The sequence below is a fragment of the Columba livia genome, chromosome 6 (assembly GCF_036013475.1).
Source record: "Columba livia isolate bColLiv1 breed racing homer chromosome 6, bColLiv1.pat.W.v2, whole genome shotgun sequence".
Classification (NCBI taxonomy): Eukaryota; Metazoa; Chordata; class Aves; order Columbiformes; family Columbidae; genus Columba; species Columba livia.
This window is the reverse complement of record NC_088607.1, coordinates 27,436,977-27,450,864: the sequence shown is the minus strand read 5'-3', so window position 1 is coordinate 27,450,864 and position 13,888 is coordinate 27,436,977. Positions and strand designations below refer to the sequence as shown.

At 39.9% G+C, this 13,888-nt stretch overlaps 1 protein-coding gene across 5 annotated transcripts in view; it reads left to right on the top strand.

Annotated features, from left to right (window-relative positions):
• TSPAN14 (tetraspanin 14) overlaps positions 1–13,888 on the top strand; it is a 40,405-nt gene that overhangs the window by 5,379 nt on the left and 21,138 nt on the right. For 4 of the 5 annotated variants that reach the window (XM_065067675.1, XM_065067677.1, XM_065067674.1 and 1 more), the window contains exon 2: positions 10,256–10,353. In XM_065067675.1, coding sequence (XP_064923747.1) covers positions 10,273–10,353 — 81 coding nt within the window. In that variant the 5' untranslated portion in view covers positions 10,256–10,272. Of the gene's footprint in view, positions 1–8,685; positions 8,793–10,255; positions 10,354–13,888 lie in introns of all 5 variants that reach the window. The other variant, XM_065067676.1, reaches the window with a different exon arrangement.

Genomic DNA, 13,888 nt, shown 5'->3' with positions numbered 1-13,888 from the left:
AAAGGTGTAATAAACAGAGCTTTGCTTCCTCTTGTTCTTTGCAGCAGGTGTTGTTGAATGTTGTCCTGGTATTGCAACAGAGCTTTTGTGTTTTATGTTCCCAGTCTAGAAAGCGGGTATTTATAACAGACTGGTAGAAGTTTTCCATGTGCAGCCTCTGATGTAGTTGGGGCTCTTCCTTTACCACTGGTATGCTCAGGCATTTACTGAGCTTGCGTGTGCCTATAAGCTTTGGCTTTTTTAATGGCTTGTTTTATTTTGGTGTTTCCATTCTGTTTCTGACAGGTTGCTAGTGTACAAACCCAAATTTGTTTATGTGGCCAAACAGCCCTTTCCAGAAATCTCTTCTCCTGTTTTTAAGGTTTCTCTTTCCTGCTCCGACAATAAATAATTGATAATTGAGTCTCTCTGGAAAGGTGTTTTGTCTACATAATTGATGGACTTGGAGGTAACAAGGTGATTTCTGGTTGCTGCAGTTGCAGCTACAGGAAGCAGTAGGAAGCCAGTATTCAGAGGCAGCTGAATGCTGTGAATTGTAATATTTCAAAAAAGCATGATTTGTTCTACTTTGAGAGCTGTCTACTCTTGCTTCAGGCTATAAAATCAGTGCTGAAACATGAGCAGTGACATCTAGAAACTCTTGGAATAGAAGACAAAGGGAATAGCCTCAAGTAACTTGCATCTGAAGGAAGACACCTGAGATTCTGGGCTTCAGTCTCTTTTGCAACAGCAGGCTTCCGGCTGCCAGGATAAGGAGCTGATTCTCTTGATGCACATTTCTTTTCCCTCAACAATTTGTTATTAAATGGTGCTCAGGGAAGCACTTCATGCTGTGTAGAATATGAATGCAGTAGCATAGCTGCATAGAATAAGGGCTAGAAAACAGCAAAGCTTTCTACCCTGCTCTAAGTATTCAGTTATTTAAATTTGACTGTGTGGCAAACCTGTGGAGAAGGAAGGTTCATGTACAAAAGTTGTCTGACTTGAAACTAATAGGCAGTTAGTGAAATTACTTTCATAAGACAACAAAGTGGCTTTCTTTGCAAAGTGTACAGCGTGCTGGCGTTGCAAAGGGTATTTTGATGAAGAAGTCATAGCAGTGGTTTGCATCCGCAGAGCAGAAGAGAGTTCAGCTGGAAGACCTTGTCCAGCTGAGACAATCGAGAAGGGAGGGTGGTGCTCAGCTCTCTTTTCTGAGCTGTGCTGCTTGTGTCACCAGTCATGCTGTCAGCCTGTTAAGATGGTAGTTTTGTGTGCTCTTTTTTTTCCTCTGGAGATTTTTTTTTTTTCATTTTATTAAAGGTACAGATTAAGAAGTGTTTGTGTCTAACCTCTGCACCTTCTAATTCTGCTGGCGCATTTGCTGTTAGCTATTGCAGAGGCTAACATCTGCATTGGAAGGAGCTCTGACAGTGTCACTTCATGGCCTTTGCTGCCTTGATCTCTGTGTTGTTGTTGGCATACTCCTGAGAGGTGGAAAGCCTGTTTTCCCTCCTTCCCCTGGGGTGGATGCAGAGTTTTTCCAGTGAGATGGTCGAGGTTTTCTCACGACCTGCACAAGGATTGGTTCTGGGGGAAGGGCTGGTGCTGTTCAAGCATGGGCTGGGCAGCCTGGGGCAGCTTTGGTTTTTGTCTTTTTTGTTCTTTTTCCTTATGTTGTGGTAGTGTGTGCAGGGTGCTCTGTGAACCTGCCTGCCACGTCTCATGAAGCACTGGCTTATTTCTATGTCTTTGGGCTGAAACATCTAGTCTGCTGAACAGCTGGCAGTGGTTGAGATCATGAGGTGTTTGGTGAATGCCATTTTGTCACGTATCTGTTTTCCTGTGTTGTGTTAGAGGCTTACCTGCTAGCTGGTTTTTGAAAGTCACAAGTGTGTTTCTTTACCGGAAAGTCAGTTGGTAAGGAGAATAATTACATGATGATTAAGCTGTCTACCTGGCCACAAGTAGCTATTTTCTTTTGTGGCCTGTGAGCTGGTGATTGTCCCTGGTCAGCATGTAAATAAGGTTCTCCTGGGCATGTTGTGAATACAATTGTTGCACAAGGCTGAGGGCAGCAAAAGCAAGCAAGCTTTGAAAGTGATCTCCCTAAACCCAACGTGCATTAGCACCCCATCCCCCCAGTAAGTAGGTTCTGTGGTGCTGGAAAGATGCCTCGTTTGGAATCAGTGTTCCTCTGTTTGAAAGTGTGGGTCCTGTTACTTGGGTTGAGAAGGGGGGAAAATCCGAGTTTTTTCTTTTTTTTTTTTATTTGATTCAGCTCCACATCATTGCTTAACCAGGACAAGTGATGGGGGCGGGAAGAAAACACCAAAACAAACCACCACAAATTATATGCTTACTTCTTTAGTGTATATGACTATAATCAGTCTCCTGTTTTTCTCTCTTATGAAAAAAAGAAAATGAAGGGGTATCCTTTTTGACTTACGTGTAAGTGGAGACTTGAACAAGTGGCATTCCTGGAAATGGAAGAACGCCACAATACGTCTGAAAGTTTAGGATGTTCTCTGAAGAAAGAGTGGATTTGTTAGCAAAGAAAGTTTGTGGTTTCCTGTCTTTAAGTTGTAACTTATTTTTGTGTTATAAAGTGGTATAGCAAATGGAGGACCTGTTTTGTTCTTGAAACATTTTGGTCTGTATGGAGATGTGGGAAGGAGCAGACAATGTGTATGGAATAGGTTCTGTTACTGTTGAGTCACTAAATAGAAATAAAATTCCCTGATCGCTAAATAGAGATAAAATTATTCCCTAAACTGGAAGTTCTGGCTCCTCAAATTATTTACTTTGTAAGGGTTCCAAAACCTCCTGTTGGAAGGAGGAAAAAGTCGAATTACAAGCTTGCTTTAATTTGAGACCTTGAGTTTTGCCGTGCTACTGTTGGTGTTATAGGGAGTGTGTATGTATCTGCCCTCATGAAAAACAGTTAAAAGCAGCTGAGGAGTTTTGATCAGCTAAGATTATTGTGGCTACTTGTTCTAACAGGCTTTGCGCCATAGAGCGAATAAACTGGTTGAAATGACTGACACACTTCTGCATGTTTCAGAATACCTGGACTTTCCGTAAAGTCAAAGGAAAATGTAGCTTGTGGTTTGTGTATACTAAATAAGTTACAACACAGGCAAGCTCTTATTCAGGTAAAACTGGTCAATGGTTTTGTTAAAATTTTTGTAGGCATGAAAGATTTTTTTTAGACTTTCCCAAGATGTTAATGAGCCATCCATTGACCTGTGGTGATGGTGTTGGGTTTGCTTATCCTGGTGTAATCTGACTGCATTTTAACTTGTGTGAGCATGGCTTATCCCTTAGTGCTTCTGAGGATAAGGTCAGTGAAGGCCCTATGTGCTGTACTCTACTCTTTCCTGCAATTCTTAAATACTTCTGAGGAGCCTGACAGTTTACAAGAAGATCCTTCTCTCTTCTACTATCTTTCACTATTCTGTTCATGTCTGGAAAATTCCAGCTTTTAGAGATGGTTTACTTGTAACATTTCTTTCTGTGTCCTGTGCTGTCTCCCGCTTTAAGTTAGAATATGGAGCATACACTTTATTTTTGGTCAGCTACTTTGAGCAGATTTCCCTTAATCTGGGTAAGAGATCCATGGCTTTCAGTCAGTGCCTTTGTCAAGTGCTGCTCTGTGTTGGAGCAGAGAGTCTCTATGTGGTGTGCACTTACTACTTTAGTGAACCTGAGGTCAGTGGAGCAGAAGTAGCTTAAACTTAGTAAAATTCAGTGGATAGCTGAGTAGAGTTGTAGTGGCGATTACTAAAAATATTTTCTGTTTGAATTTACATGGTCAATACCTGCATTCTACAGTGTCATTAGTTTTCATTCTGACTAGTTTGTATAAAAGAAAATATGGAAATTTTGAAGATGCTTTTATTTTGTGGAATTTTTTTTAGCATTACTAGTAGCTTATATAGCTAAGTAGGAAGAAACTTTACCATGTGAAAGCAAGGCCAGCCAGCTGTGTATCTTTTGGTAGCTTCTGTGTGAAGAGCAGTGGAAAGTGAAACTGTTACAGCCAGCCGCTCTTGTCCTCTGTCACTGCTCTTTAATTGCTGTGGGGGCGATCCCTAATTCTGCTTGCTTTTTTCCAAGTCTTCCTTTAGTGTGTTTCTGTTAGTTGAAGAAATCAACTGGAGCTGAAAATATCCCATGAATGGCAGCTTGATTAGCTCCTTGAATTGCAGTTGTGTGATGCAGAGCCCTTAGGCCACAGTATTGGTGATATTAGTCAAGTGGGCAGTTCAGAAGAGGTTGAAAGATGACACTTATTGGTGCCCACATAGATTATTTTTCAGAATTTAAAGTTCCTACATTCTGAATGTTAGTTTAAGTTCAGAGTACTTTTACATTACATTTCAGATGCAAGTATTCACCCACATGAAAGCAGTGGCTTGGCCAAAAGCATGTGCATAACTTCAATGTGAATTAACTATAGAGCTTCAGTGGAGCTCTTCTGAATCACTGCTTCCCCCATTGGGTTTAAGAACACTGGTTGGTGTATGTTCATTACAGGTTTTCCAAACTTGCAATTTGTGCTGTAGTGAGTAAAACCTGGTCACTGAAACCTGAAGCTCTTCCTGTTTTATAGGGCACTGGATCAGCTCAGAGGGATTGTTTTGTAGAATTTGTATTGGAGCAACTTGTGCTTGGAATACTCTTCAAATAATTTGAGGACTTTGAGTCTTCAGCACACTGCAAAAAGAAGACCCCTGGAATATGGTATAAGAAATCTGTCTGGCTCTGGTCATGTTTTCCATTGAGTTCAGAGATCTGTTATCTGCCACTACTTTTCCTAGTAAAACAGGGATAACCTATTAGCAATATCTGTCTTGCTTAGTGAGTCTTTTAGGTTACAAAATACTCCTTTGTTGAATAAACTTAGGTTTCCTCTAAGAATGAGCAAGGATTTCTCTGCTCTTCTGGACTGCAGCAAAAGTAAATACATTCTACTTGTATTCCTTAAGAGAAGCGTGTATTTTCTTTGTGAGGCCCCAGTCAGAGTTCCTTGGAGACAAAATTACAAATACGAAGATGACACATGCTTGTAGGGAGTTCCTGAATCATTGGCAGGGCTACTGTCTGTGTTTCTAAGAACAGGTTAGCCTGTAAGAGCTTGAAATCATGTCAGTTTTTCTTGCCTTTGTTGCACCAGCTCAGTCCTTACAGGTGAAGATTTGGTGCCCAGCTCCCAGATGTACTCACATTAAGGCTCCCTTGGTAGTCAGCTTCTCTCTGGTATGTGGAAAGAGCAATTTGTAGGTGCCTCTTAGTAGCTCTGTTTTCAGAAGGTCCTAAGAAAAAAATCTCAGAATTATCCCTGGTTAGGGATAAGTCTTTCTTTCAACTTCACACACACATACAAACCCTTTTGATTGAGCACCTCCAATTATTTTTAATTTTAATTATTTTTAATAGCACCGTGTCTTGAATGAATGAACTGATGCTTTTTTTTTATATATAAATTTGGTGGTGTTGGAGTAATGAAATTAAGTAGTCATAGCAAAACAGACAATAGGTTGAAGTGTGTCTCTTGCAGCATTTTAAATTCTTCTTGCTCCTCAGTGTTCTTTTGACTGTTCATTTGCTTCACCAGCTTAATACATACTTGATGCTTTGTATTGAAGAACGATGGGAGCAGCAGCCGACAGCTTACAAAATGATTTTTTTTTTTCCTTTTTTTCCCCTTTTTTTTTTTTAGTTTTTTTTCCTTTTTTTTTTTTTTTTTTGTTGCATTAATTCTGTCCCTTTTCCCCAAGCTTCATCCATTTGTGCATCAGCTTCAAGTGTGGTGCTGGTGTAGGCTGGCGTTGCAGGGCTGCTACATTTCCATGAGCACTCTGGGAAGCTGGCACTGCTGCTGGCTTCCCATCCTTGTTCTTCTCGGGGGGGGGGCATGCGGGGAAGGGGATCAAGACTATGACTGGTGACAGTACTGTCTGAACCTGGAACCTGAATGTGGTTTAGGTCTGCCTTGTAAAGTTAAAGGATCAAAAGAATTTGTGGACCTAGATCTAGAGATGTGCAGTAGTGTTATTGGTGTTCTTGTTCTAGATTTAACATCTTGTGAGGATCTCCCTGTATATCCAAATTAGATTGTTTAATGTATCACAGTTTCTGTTTTGTGAGAGTTAAAAATCTATAGACTATGAATATCACTACTGTAGCATTTTGAAGGTAAGAGTGGAATCTGTGGGTGTAGAAATGCTTTGGAAATGGCAGTAGCCTCTTAATGAATGACTACATTTTTTTCCCCTCACTGAAGCTGTAAACACAGGGTGAAAATTATATATTCTGCTAGAGCAGCAGTGCTTTGTATTTAATTTTTAGAAATTCCTCTTGTCATGAGTGGGCGCTGTCAGCTGACACAATGTGACTTGCTTTGTCTGAAACACAGTAGAGAAAGTTACTAGTCTACACTGCCCACATACTACTTTAATCTTACTAGTGTTTTGTAGTATTGCCTAACCATAGTTATGTAGCTTGTGATGTAAATTAGATGAAATACTGATGCAGCAGATTTCTAGAGTGGTAACAGATGTCTCCTACATTAGGAAACCTGACTGCTTTTAGCGTAAACATGGGGAAGGTGGCTGTGTGGCCTTGAGTGGATTGCTTGGTCTGTTTGTAGGGTTAGGGGAAAAAGTCAGGTGTACTTACACTTTAATTATGTCGGAATGTAACTCCCACATCAGTAGTGATTAGATTGCTCTATATGGTCTTTGGTGCTCTGTCAAGAAAGAACCAAAAGATTTCTGATGAGGACAAGCAGAGAGTAAGTCAAATCTGCTCTTAGTATAGGTAGGTGTTTCAGCAAGTAACATCTGTCTGGGGAACCACGTGCTATTATAGGACAGCATCTTGCAACAAGGAACCAGTACTGGCAGTGCTAGACCTCCTGTCATTTCAGAGAAAAAAAGGCAGCATTTTGCTTTTTCGTTCTGTGAAAATGCTGTGATTGGTATTGACTGAGGCATCTTGCCAGTTGTATAGGGAAGTGGGGAGAAATATCTTACAATCTGGTGGTCAAAATGAGGAGGTAGGGAATGGTGATTATCACTAAGGATACTTTTGATGCTCTTATTCCTGTGAATAGTTTCTCTGAAGTTGGGACTTGAACAGTTGGGTGAAAATCCCAGTGCCAGGGAGGGCAACCTAACAAAAAGTAAGACTTCATACTGTGTATTTTAAGTCCTGAAATGTTATGCTTGCCTTTCTGCCTCAGATTATATTTTAAGCTGCTTTGTCTAGTAGAACCCCATTTTTATGAAATTTAATGATGTGATAGCTAAATGCCACCTGCTGCCTCCTCTTTTGTAGTGGTAGCAGCAGCAAAAGCAATGTTTCTTATTAGTAGTATCAGCATTTTACAGTTGCTGCTTCTATCTTGCCAGGATACTGATTTTTCACGGGGCGGGGGGCAGAATGGTGATGGAAGCCTCCATGTGCCTGCACAGAGTGTGTTTGTGCTATCAGCCAGCGTGTTGCTGTAATACAGGCTCACACTGATGCACATGGAGGCTTGGACTCTGCGCAGATTAGTGGGGTTCTGCTGTTGTTACCTAATGTCCCCCATTTTCCCTCTCTTCACAAGACCCATCAGGCTTACTGACTCAGACTAGCGCATGACTATTGTGTGCAGAAAGATAAATTTTCATTTGGAGCTAGAGACTGAAATGAAGTTCAGAAACCCAAGTGTTCGCTCCTTCTCTTGTTTTATCTCAGCTGCAGGCATAGAAAAGCATGTCAGGAGAGTGGGGTTTAAACAGGTTTTCTTTCCTATGCCTCATAATAGTAAAATTCTTAAATGTAATCTGTGAAGCTGGATGCGTTGAAAAGATCAGTAGCTGAAGCTGAGCCATGGCATGAGGAAACAAAACTGTCTACTCCTTAGGAATGTATATTGCAAAACTCAGCTTGTGTAAATGATTGGGTCACATCTAAGAAAGTCCAGTCAATGCCTGTACTGCCATAAGTATAATATTCTTTGTTCTAAGAAAGGGTGTGTTTTGGTACAAATGAACTGTTGGCAATAGAACCTAGTTGCAAGGTGAGGTCTTGGAAGGCAAAACAACTTGTCTGCATTATTTGGTCAAAACTAATATATATATATATACACCATTTAATCTCTTTCTGACTCTGCCATTTTTCTGAAACCAGTTAAGCAGTTCCATCCTGTGTGTTCAGCCCCTTTACTGGGCCTGTTGAGGAGAAAGTGGTTTAGTTTTGACTTAATTAAGTTTTATTCCATCTTATATAGAATCAGGAGGAGTAATTCCTCCTTTTAATGATTTTTTCTGTTGCTACTCTGTCCAGATGCACTAGAGTTGACTGTGAGTAATGTATATTAAGCAACCTGCATAGGTAGCAAATGTGTGAAGGGTATTTAGGTGGTCTGGCTTTATTACATACAAATTATACTACTTATGTCAAGTGAGTCAGTTATGACTAGTGTGACACCTACCAACTTTCAGTAGGATCTAAACGTTTATATTAGGCACATGTAGACCATCTTAGCTTGAAAAAAGCGGGAGTTATTCTCTGTCCATAAGTCCTGCAATCTTACTTTAGTATGCCAAATCACATGATTTTCCAGTTGTTTTTTCTATAAATACTTAAAACTATGGAGCTTTTCTACGTGGTCTCTGAATTTCTGACAACTGTTTGCGTTTGGTTGGGCAGCAAAGAAACTTCCTGGCTGGGGTTGAAGAGGAGCTGTGGATGTGTCTGAACCAAGGAGGGACTGTCTGCTTCCAGGTGGAGGCGAAGCCTGGCATGGGGAGCCTTCTGTAAGGAAAATCAGTCTTTTTGGCATCTCTGTCCATAGTCTCCTGGGCTGGAGATGTCTGTTGTGTGTCCTTAATGTGTTTGTGTGTGGTTTTAGCTTCAGGGGAAAAACATTTAAGGCAAGGTTTGAAATATTTGTGCTGAGACTTCAAAAAATAAGCTTCTCCAATGGGACAATGATTGGTAGTACTCTGTAGTTGTACTGTAAAATAATCAATATTTCACTTAAAAGCTGAAGCAAGATGTTTATTGTATGGAATGGGATTATCAAAGCTGACAGGTATTTAGCTCTGTTCCTTTTTTAAGTAAGATTATTTTTTTTATACCCAGGTGCAGACTGTCTTCTAAAAAATATTTATAAGTTTCCTTTTTTGCAGCTGTGGATGGTGTGGAGAATCTTCAGTTCTGTGTTCGGTGGTGCTTGGTTTCAGACTTCACTGCATAGGCTTGGTTTTTGCATGTTCCCTGTAAATATATCCAGGTCAGAATAGTCCTTGAAGTCTTTCTCTTAGTTACGAGGTGGTTGAAAATTCTCTATGCTTGCTTCCCTGTTGCAGGCTTTTCACTGACATCTTATGGGAGAAGAAAACGTTTACCTCAAACAAGTGGAGGGTTGAAATGTGGAACTGCTTATTGTCTGTCGTAGACAGCACTCATGTGGTCAGTTCTCTAGAATGTGAGGGCTGTGTGAGTCCTTTGTCTTCCCTTTTCCAGCTCTCAATTTAACAGCTTGTCCTCTGTTTGTGGCTTTTATTTTTTTCTATGCATGGCATTTCTGCAGAGGTGGTTCAGTTATGATACTCTGAAAAGCTGTAGTTCTCTGCAATACTTGAGGAACAGTTGCAGTTGAACCTTATCTCTAGTATGTAAGGAAGCAAGAAAACCAAACGCTTCAAAGCAGATCAGCTTTTTTACGGTGGGGCTTTTGTTCTTGTGAATAAAACCTCTTATGGGCTACTGATTTGGTAGAGAAACGTTGAAGTATGGAAAAGACCGCGTACAACTGCTTATTGTAATTAGCAGTCTGTAGACACTGAGATTTTCCAGGTTTTCCACTTCAAACATCTTGCTAGCTGGGTTGTTGGATGTGTAATCCACAGGGCGCATGTTTAGGCTTTTGCGTAAGTCCAAGCAGCTGTGTAAGCAAAATGGTTTTGAAAGAGTGAGAAAGCGGATGAATGTCACCTTGATGATGCAGATCTTCCTAGGCTAACTGTATAGCTAGTTTCCTTTTTGGGTGTTCCCTCCCTGTTACCACACAAGGGTGCTTAGAGAAGATAAAATTATTAAGCAACAAATACTTAGAGGGAGTTTAGGGTCAGTAGACGTTTCTGAGCTGCCTTTGAACATAGATCTGAATGGCATATGGTGCAGGTTACTATAGTTTCTTTTCTCAACAGAGCAAAAGAAAAAGATCCTCTCTTGAAAAATTTCACTGCCTAATTCTTCTCATTTTTCTATGCAGACGCTGTGCTATAGAAGATGCACTATTACCGATATTCTAGTGCAGAAGTCAGCTGTTGGTACAAATACCTGCTCTTCAGCTACAACATTATCTTCTGGGTGAGTACGAAATGTAGACACTGAAGTAGTTTAGTCATACCTCAGTTTTATTAACTTCTTGCATATTTCTTCAAGAGAACAGGCTGAAATATTTACCTGAAAGCAGGAAGCTGATGTGTGGTATGCCCTGGGTGTTTTGGAATTGAAGAAGCCTATCCCATGTGAGAAAGTAATTATTATTGAAAATGATGTGGATCTTCACAATCTTTCCCTTCCTTGCCCCTTCCTCCTGCCTTACCTTCTGAGTGAGGCAGAATAAAACTGTTTTTCTTGTTGTGTGGTGGTTGGTTGGTTGTTTTTTTTTTCCAGTGGAGAAAGGGAATATCTACCTAAAGGATTTGTCAAAAGAAAATAGTATTATCTGTACTGTTGCTGACAAGGCTTCTGGCTTTTGAATGATGGAGGCCATTAAATGTTGAGTTCAGGCACAGGTTAAAGCTACCTTTAGGTGCACTTAAGTGGTATGTTGTTTCCCTGTTAAGAGAAGTCTCTTCTCCTTTCAGATAATCTTCCTTCAGATAATCCTTGATCTCCATATTGGGGTGATGTAGCTGTAAATACACTATGCAGAAGAAAGGAGATACCTCAGATGTCTCAACAGCTGGAATTAAAACATAGTCAGGATCTTAAATGTCATGCTCTGTGGGCAGCAAAATTGTCTGGTGCTGTCTTGAAATACTTAGCTAGGGTCTAGCCTACCTATAATGTTTGTTTAGAATTTTGAATGCAAAAAGGGTGCAAAACCAGGCATGTACATGATTTTGGATGTGTACATTGGTCAAGATCATTGTATCAACTACCTTGGAAAATGGTTATTTGAAGTTTAAGGGATAATGTTGTATTAGAAATAGTTAACATGTCTGTGAGGGGGAGTTGAAGGTTAGGATGCAGTTCAGATAAACTGGATAATTCTTTTCAGGACTTGCAGGTCAGATGTTAGGGGTTTGCACATGCATTCATGGAAAGGGTAGTCACAGAGAAATGCAGATACGGTGACTTGCCTGGTGCTAGCAGCTTAGATTAATGTTCTGATTCAGAGTTTAAATATTTCTTAGTATGGATAGCATCTTCTAAAGATGTTTACATTTTTTCAAAGCTGAAAGGATCAGATAGTAAGAGTGAAAGTCTGGTATGTGGTTGAAGCAACTTATTTAAGCCAAGAGTAAAAATTGATTCTCCTGATCCTGGCTTGTCTGAGATCAGTAGACATGCTAGAGATTACTATATTAATTGCATTTATTTACTGTGATTCCTTAAACCATGTCAACTTTTTACTACCTAAAATTTAAGATATACAGAATTATTACCCAAATCTGTATTTAACTTCAGTAAAAAGAGAGGTTTAATATCTGCACATAAATTGCAGGCTGTGGAATCTTGTTTGTATTCGTCAGCGAGTACTTGGTGTTTTGCTTGATTAACCCATATAAGCTTCTGGTAAACTAGGTTTGCATTTCTGCACATTTTGTCAGCTTTGGCAGTATTTAAGGTAGAAAGTAAACTTTTTTGAAAGCTGTGTGTATGATGGACAAAAGTCTGAACTAACTTAGAATAACAGAAAAGTCTCCAATTGGAACTTCTGGAGGTCATCTGGTCCAATTTTCTGTTGAAAGGATGACTTGTAGGATAGGAAATGACTGAAGAGGAGAGCTGGGAGTCTTGTGTGCTTCTTACTCATCAATTTTCTTCTGTCTTCAACCTAATAAAAATGTTATAAGGCCAGGTCATATTGAAACTGCAATGTCTGGGTATTGCTGTTGAAAACCACAGAACTCTGCTACTGTTGCTACTTCTTGTTTACTAGTGCCATGTTTTAACCTGATACTGCAGCATTGAGCCACAGGGGAGTTTATCCTTATGTGGATAACAGGGCAGAAAAGGTGTGTGTGGTTTGTGTAGAAGCTCTTTTCTAGTGAGGGTTAATTTGCCACAATATTGCCATTGTGCAAATGTTTGTTAGTGATGCTTTTTTTTTTTTCCCCCTGCTAGCAATTGAGTATTCCCCTCGTGGCCTCACATGTCAGAAAGTATGTGCTCAAAGGCCACCAGCTCTGTAGTTATTTACCTTCTTGTATTACATATAGTAGAACTCCCATGTCCATGTAGTGGAGCGTGGTGCAATGAGAGGTGATGTTTGTCAAGCTCTTCTGGTTTTCAGAGAAATGACTGTGTATGTGGGTGGCTGCTTTTCACACAGTGTGGGGGACATGTGAGAAAGCGACAGGCTCTTGTTCATGCGTGTATTAGGATTGTTCTAGACCTTTGCTTTCTTTATAGTGACTGTCTCTTGAAGTGGGTTCTATTACTGGTTTTGATGGGTAAACAACCTTTGAAAAACTGACTTTTTTAATTTTTTTTTTTGGTCTTTACTGGGAAAACAGTCGAGAATTTGCTTGTGCTTTTTCACATGAATTAATTTTATCTCTTTCTGTTTTCTTTTTTGTTCTCTGCAGAATCATTACATTCCACTTTTTCAAATTTCTTTTTACTGTATTCTCTTGAAATTAATGATTAAGATCCAGTGATTTTTTTTTTTTTCTTAAAGAAACATTGTTAAAGAAGAGATTAAAAAAATGTGGGGAGTTTGGAGTGCAGCTTATGTGTTTCAGCTCATCTGTTGGTTGAAAGAATCGGTGTCTGAGCAGGTACTAGCAGTCTTGGTAGCTTGCTCAATGAATGGTTTGAGGCTTTTGTTGAAAAGTTATCATTAAGCTGACCTAGTAAATTATGTGTAACTACAGGTCTTTTGATAAGAGAGCAGCACCTGTAGTTGTGGAACAAACTATGTCAATGTGGAGTAGGAGGGTAGACTCTCCCATAGGCAATGCATGAATCATTTAGCTCACTGTGATTCAGGAGCCTATGACATCTGGCTGGGGTGACTAGTCTGTAACAATCTCTTTAATTGGATGAGTCCATAGTGTATAGAACAGAGTAAATTTTCTATGTGCCTTGAACTGAAGAACTACAAAATCAGAAGGGAAGTGGAACTGGGTCTCAAAAAGGCAGCATTTAGGGATGGAACATTAGTCTTGCTTTGCTTTTCTTGGCTTGTAGGACAGGTGCTTGTGGGAGCTTGTTTTGTGTTTGTGTCATGAGGGTGGCTGCTGTATACTGGGTATGAGGGGTGGTGTTTAGCTAGGTGTGCAGACAGCCTTTAGCCACTTTGAGTTGTTACTGGAGGTATGATGGTAACTCACCCCTGTATCAGCTCATGGCAGTTTATTCACAAGCCAGGTAATTTGCATATAAATAGAGTTGTATTTGTTCTTCTGTCAGGCTTACTAAAGATGCATATGTTGACTGTTGACTACCCTGTTGTAACTCTAAAGATAATATCAGTGACCATGTAAAGCTAAAGTGTGTAAGTTAAGACACATGGTGACTTAAACTATAGTGGGTTGTTCCTCTTCAGTTTGTGTCATGTTTCAAATACAGTCCACATAGAATGGGATGCAACAAACTGCTGAACTTGGAGGACAAATATGACTATTTTGATAATGGCAAGCTCGCAGTTTATTCAGCCTTTAGAAAT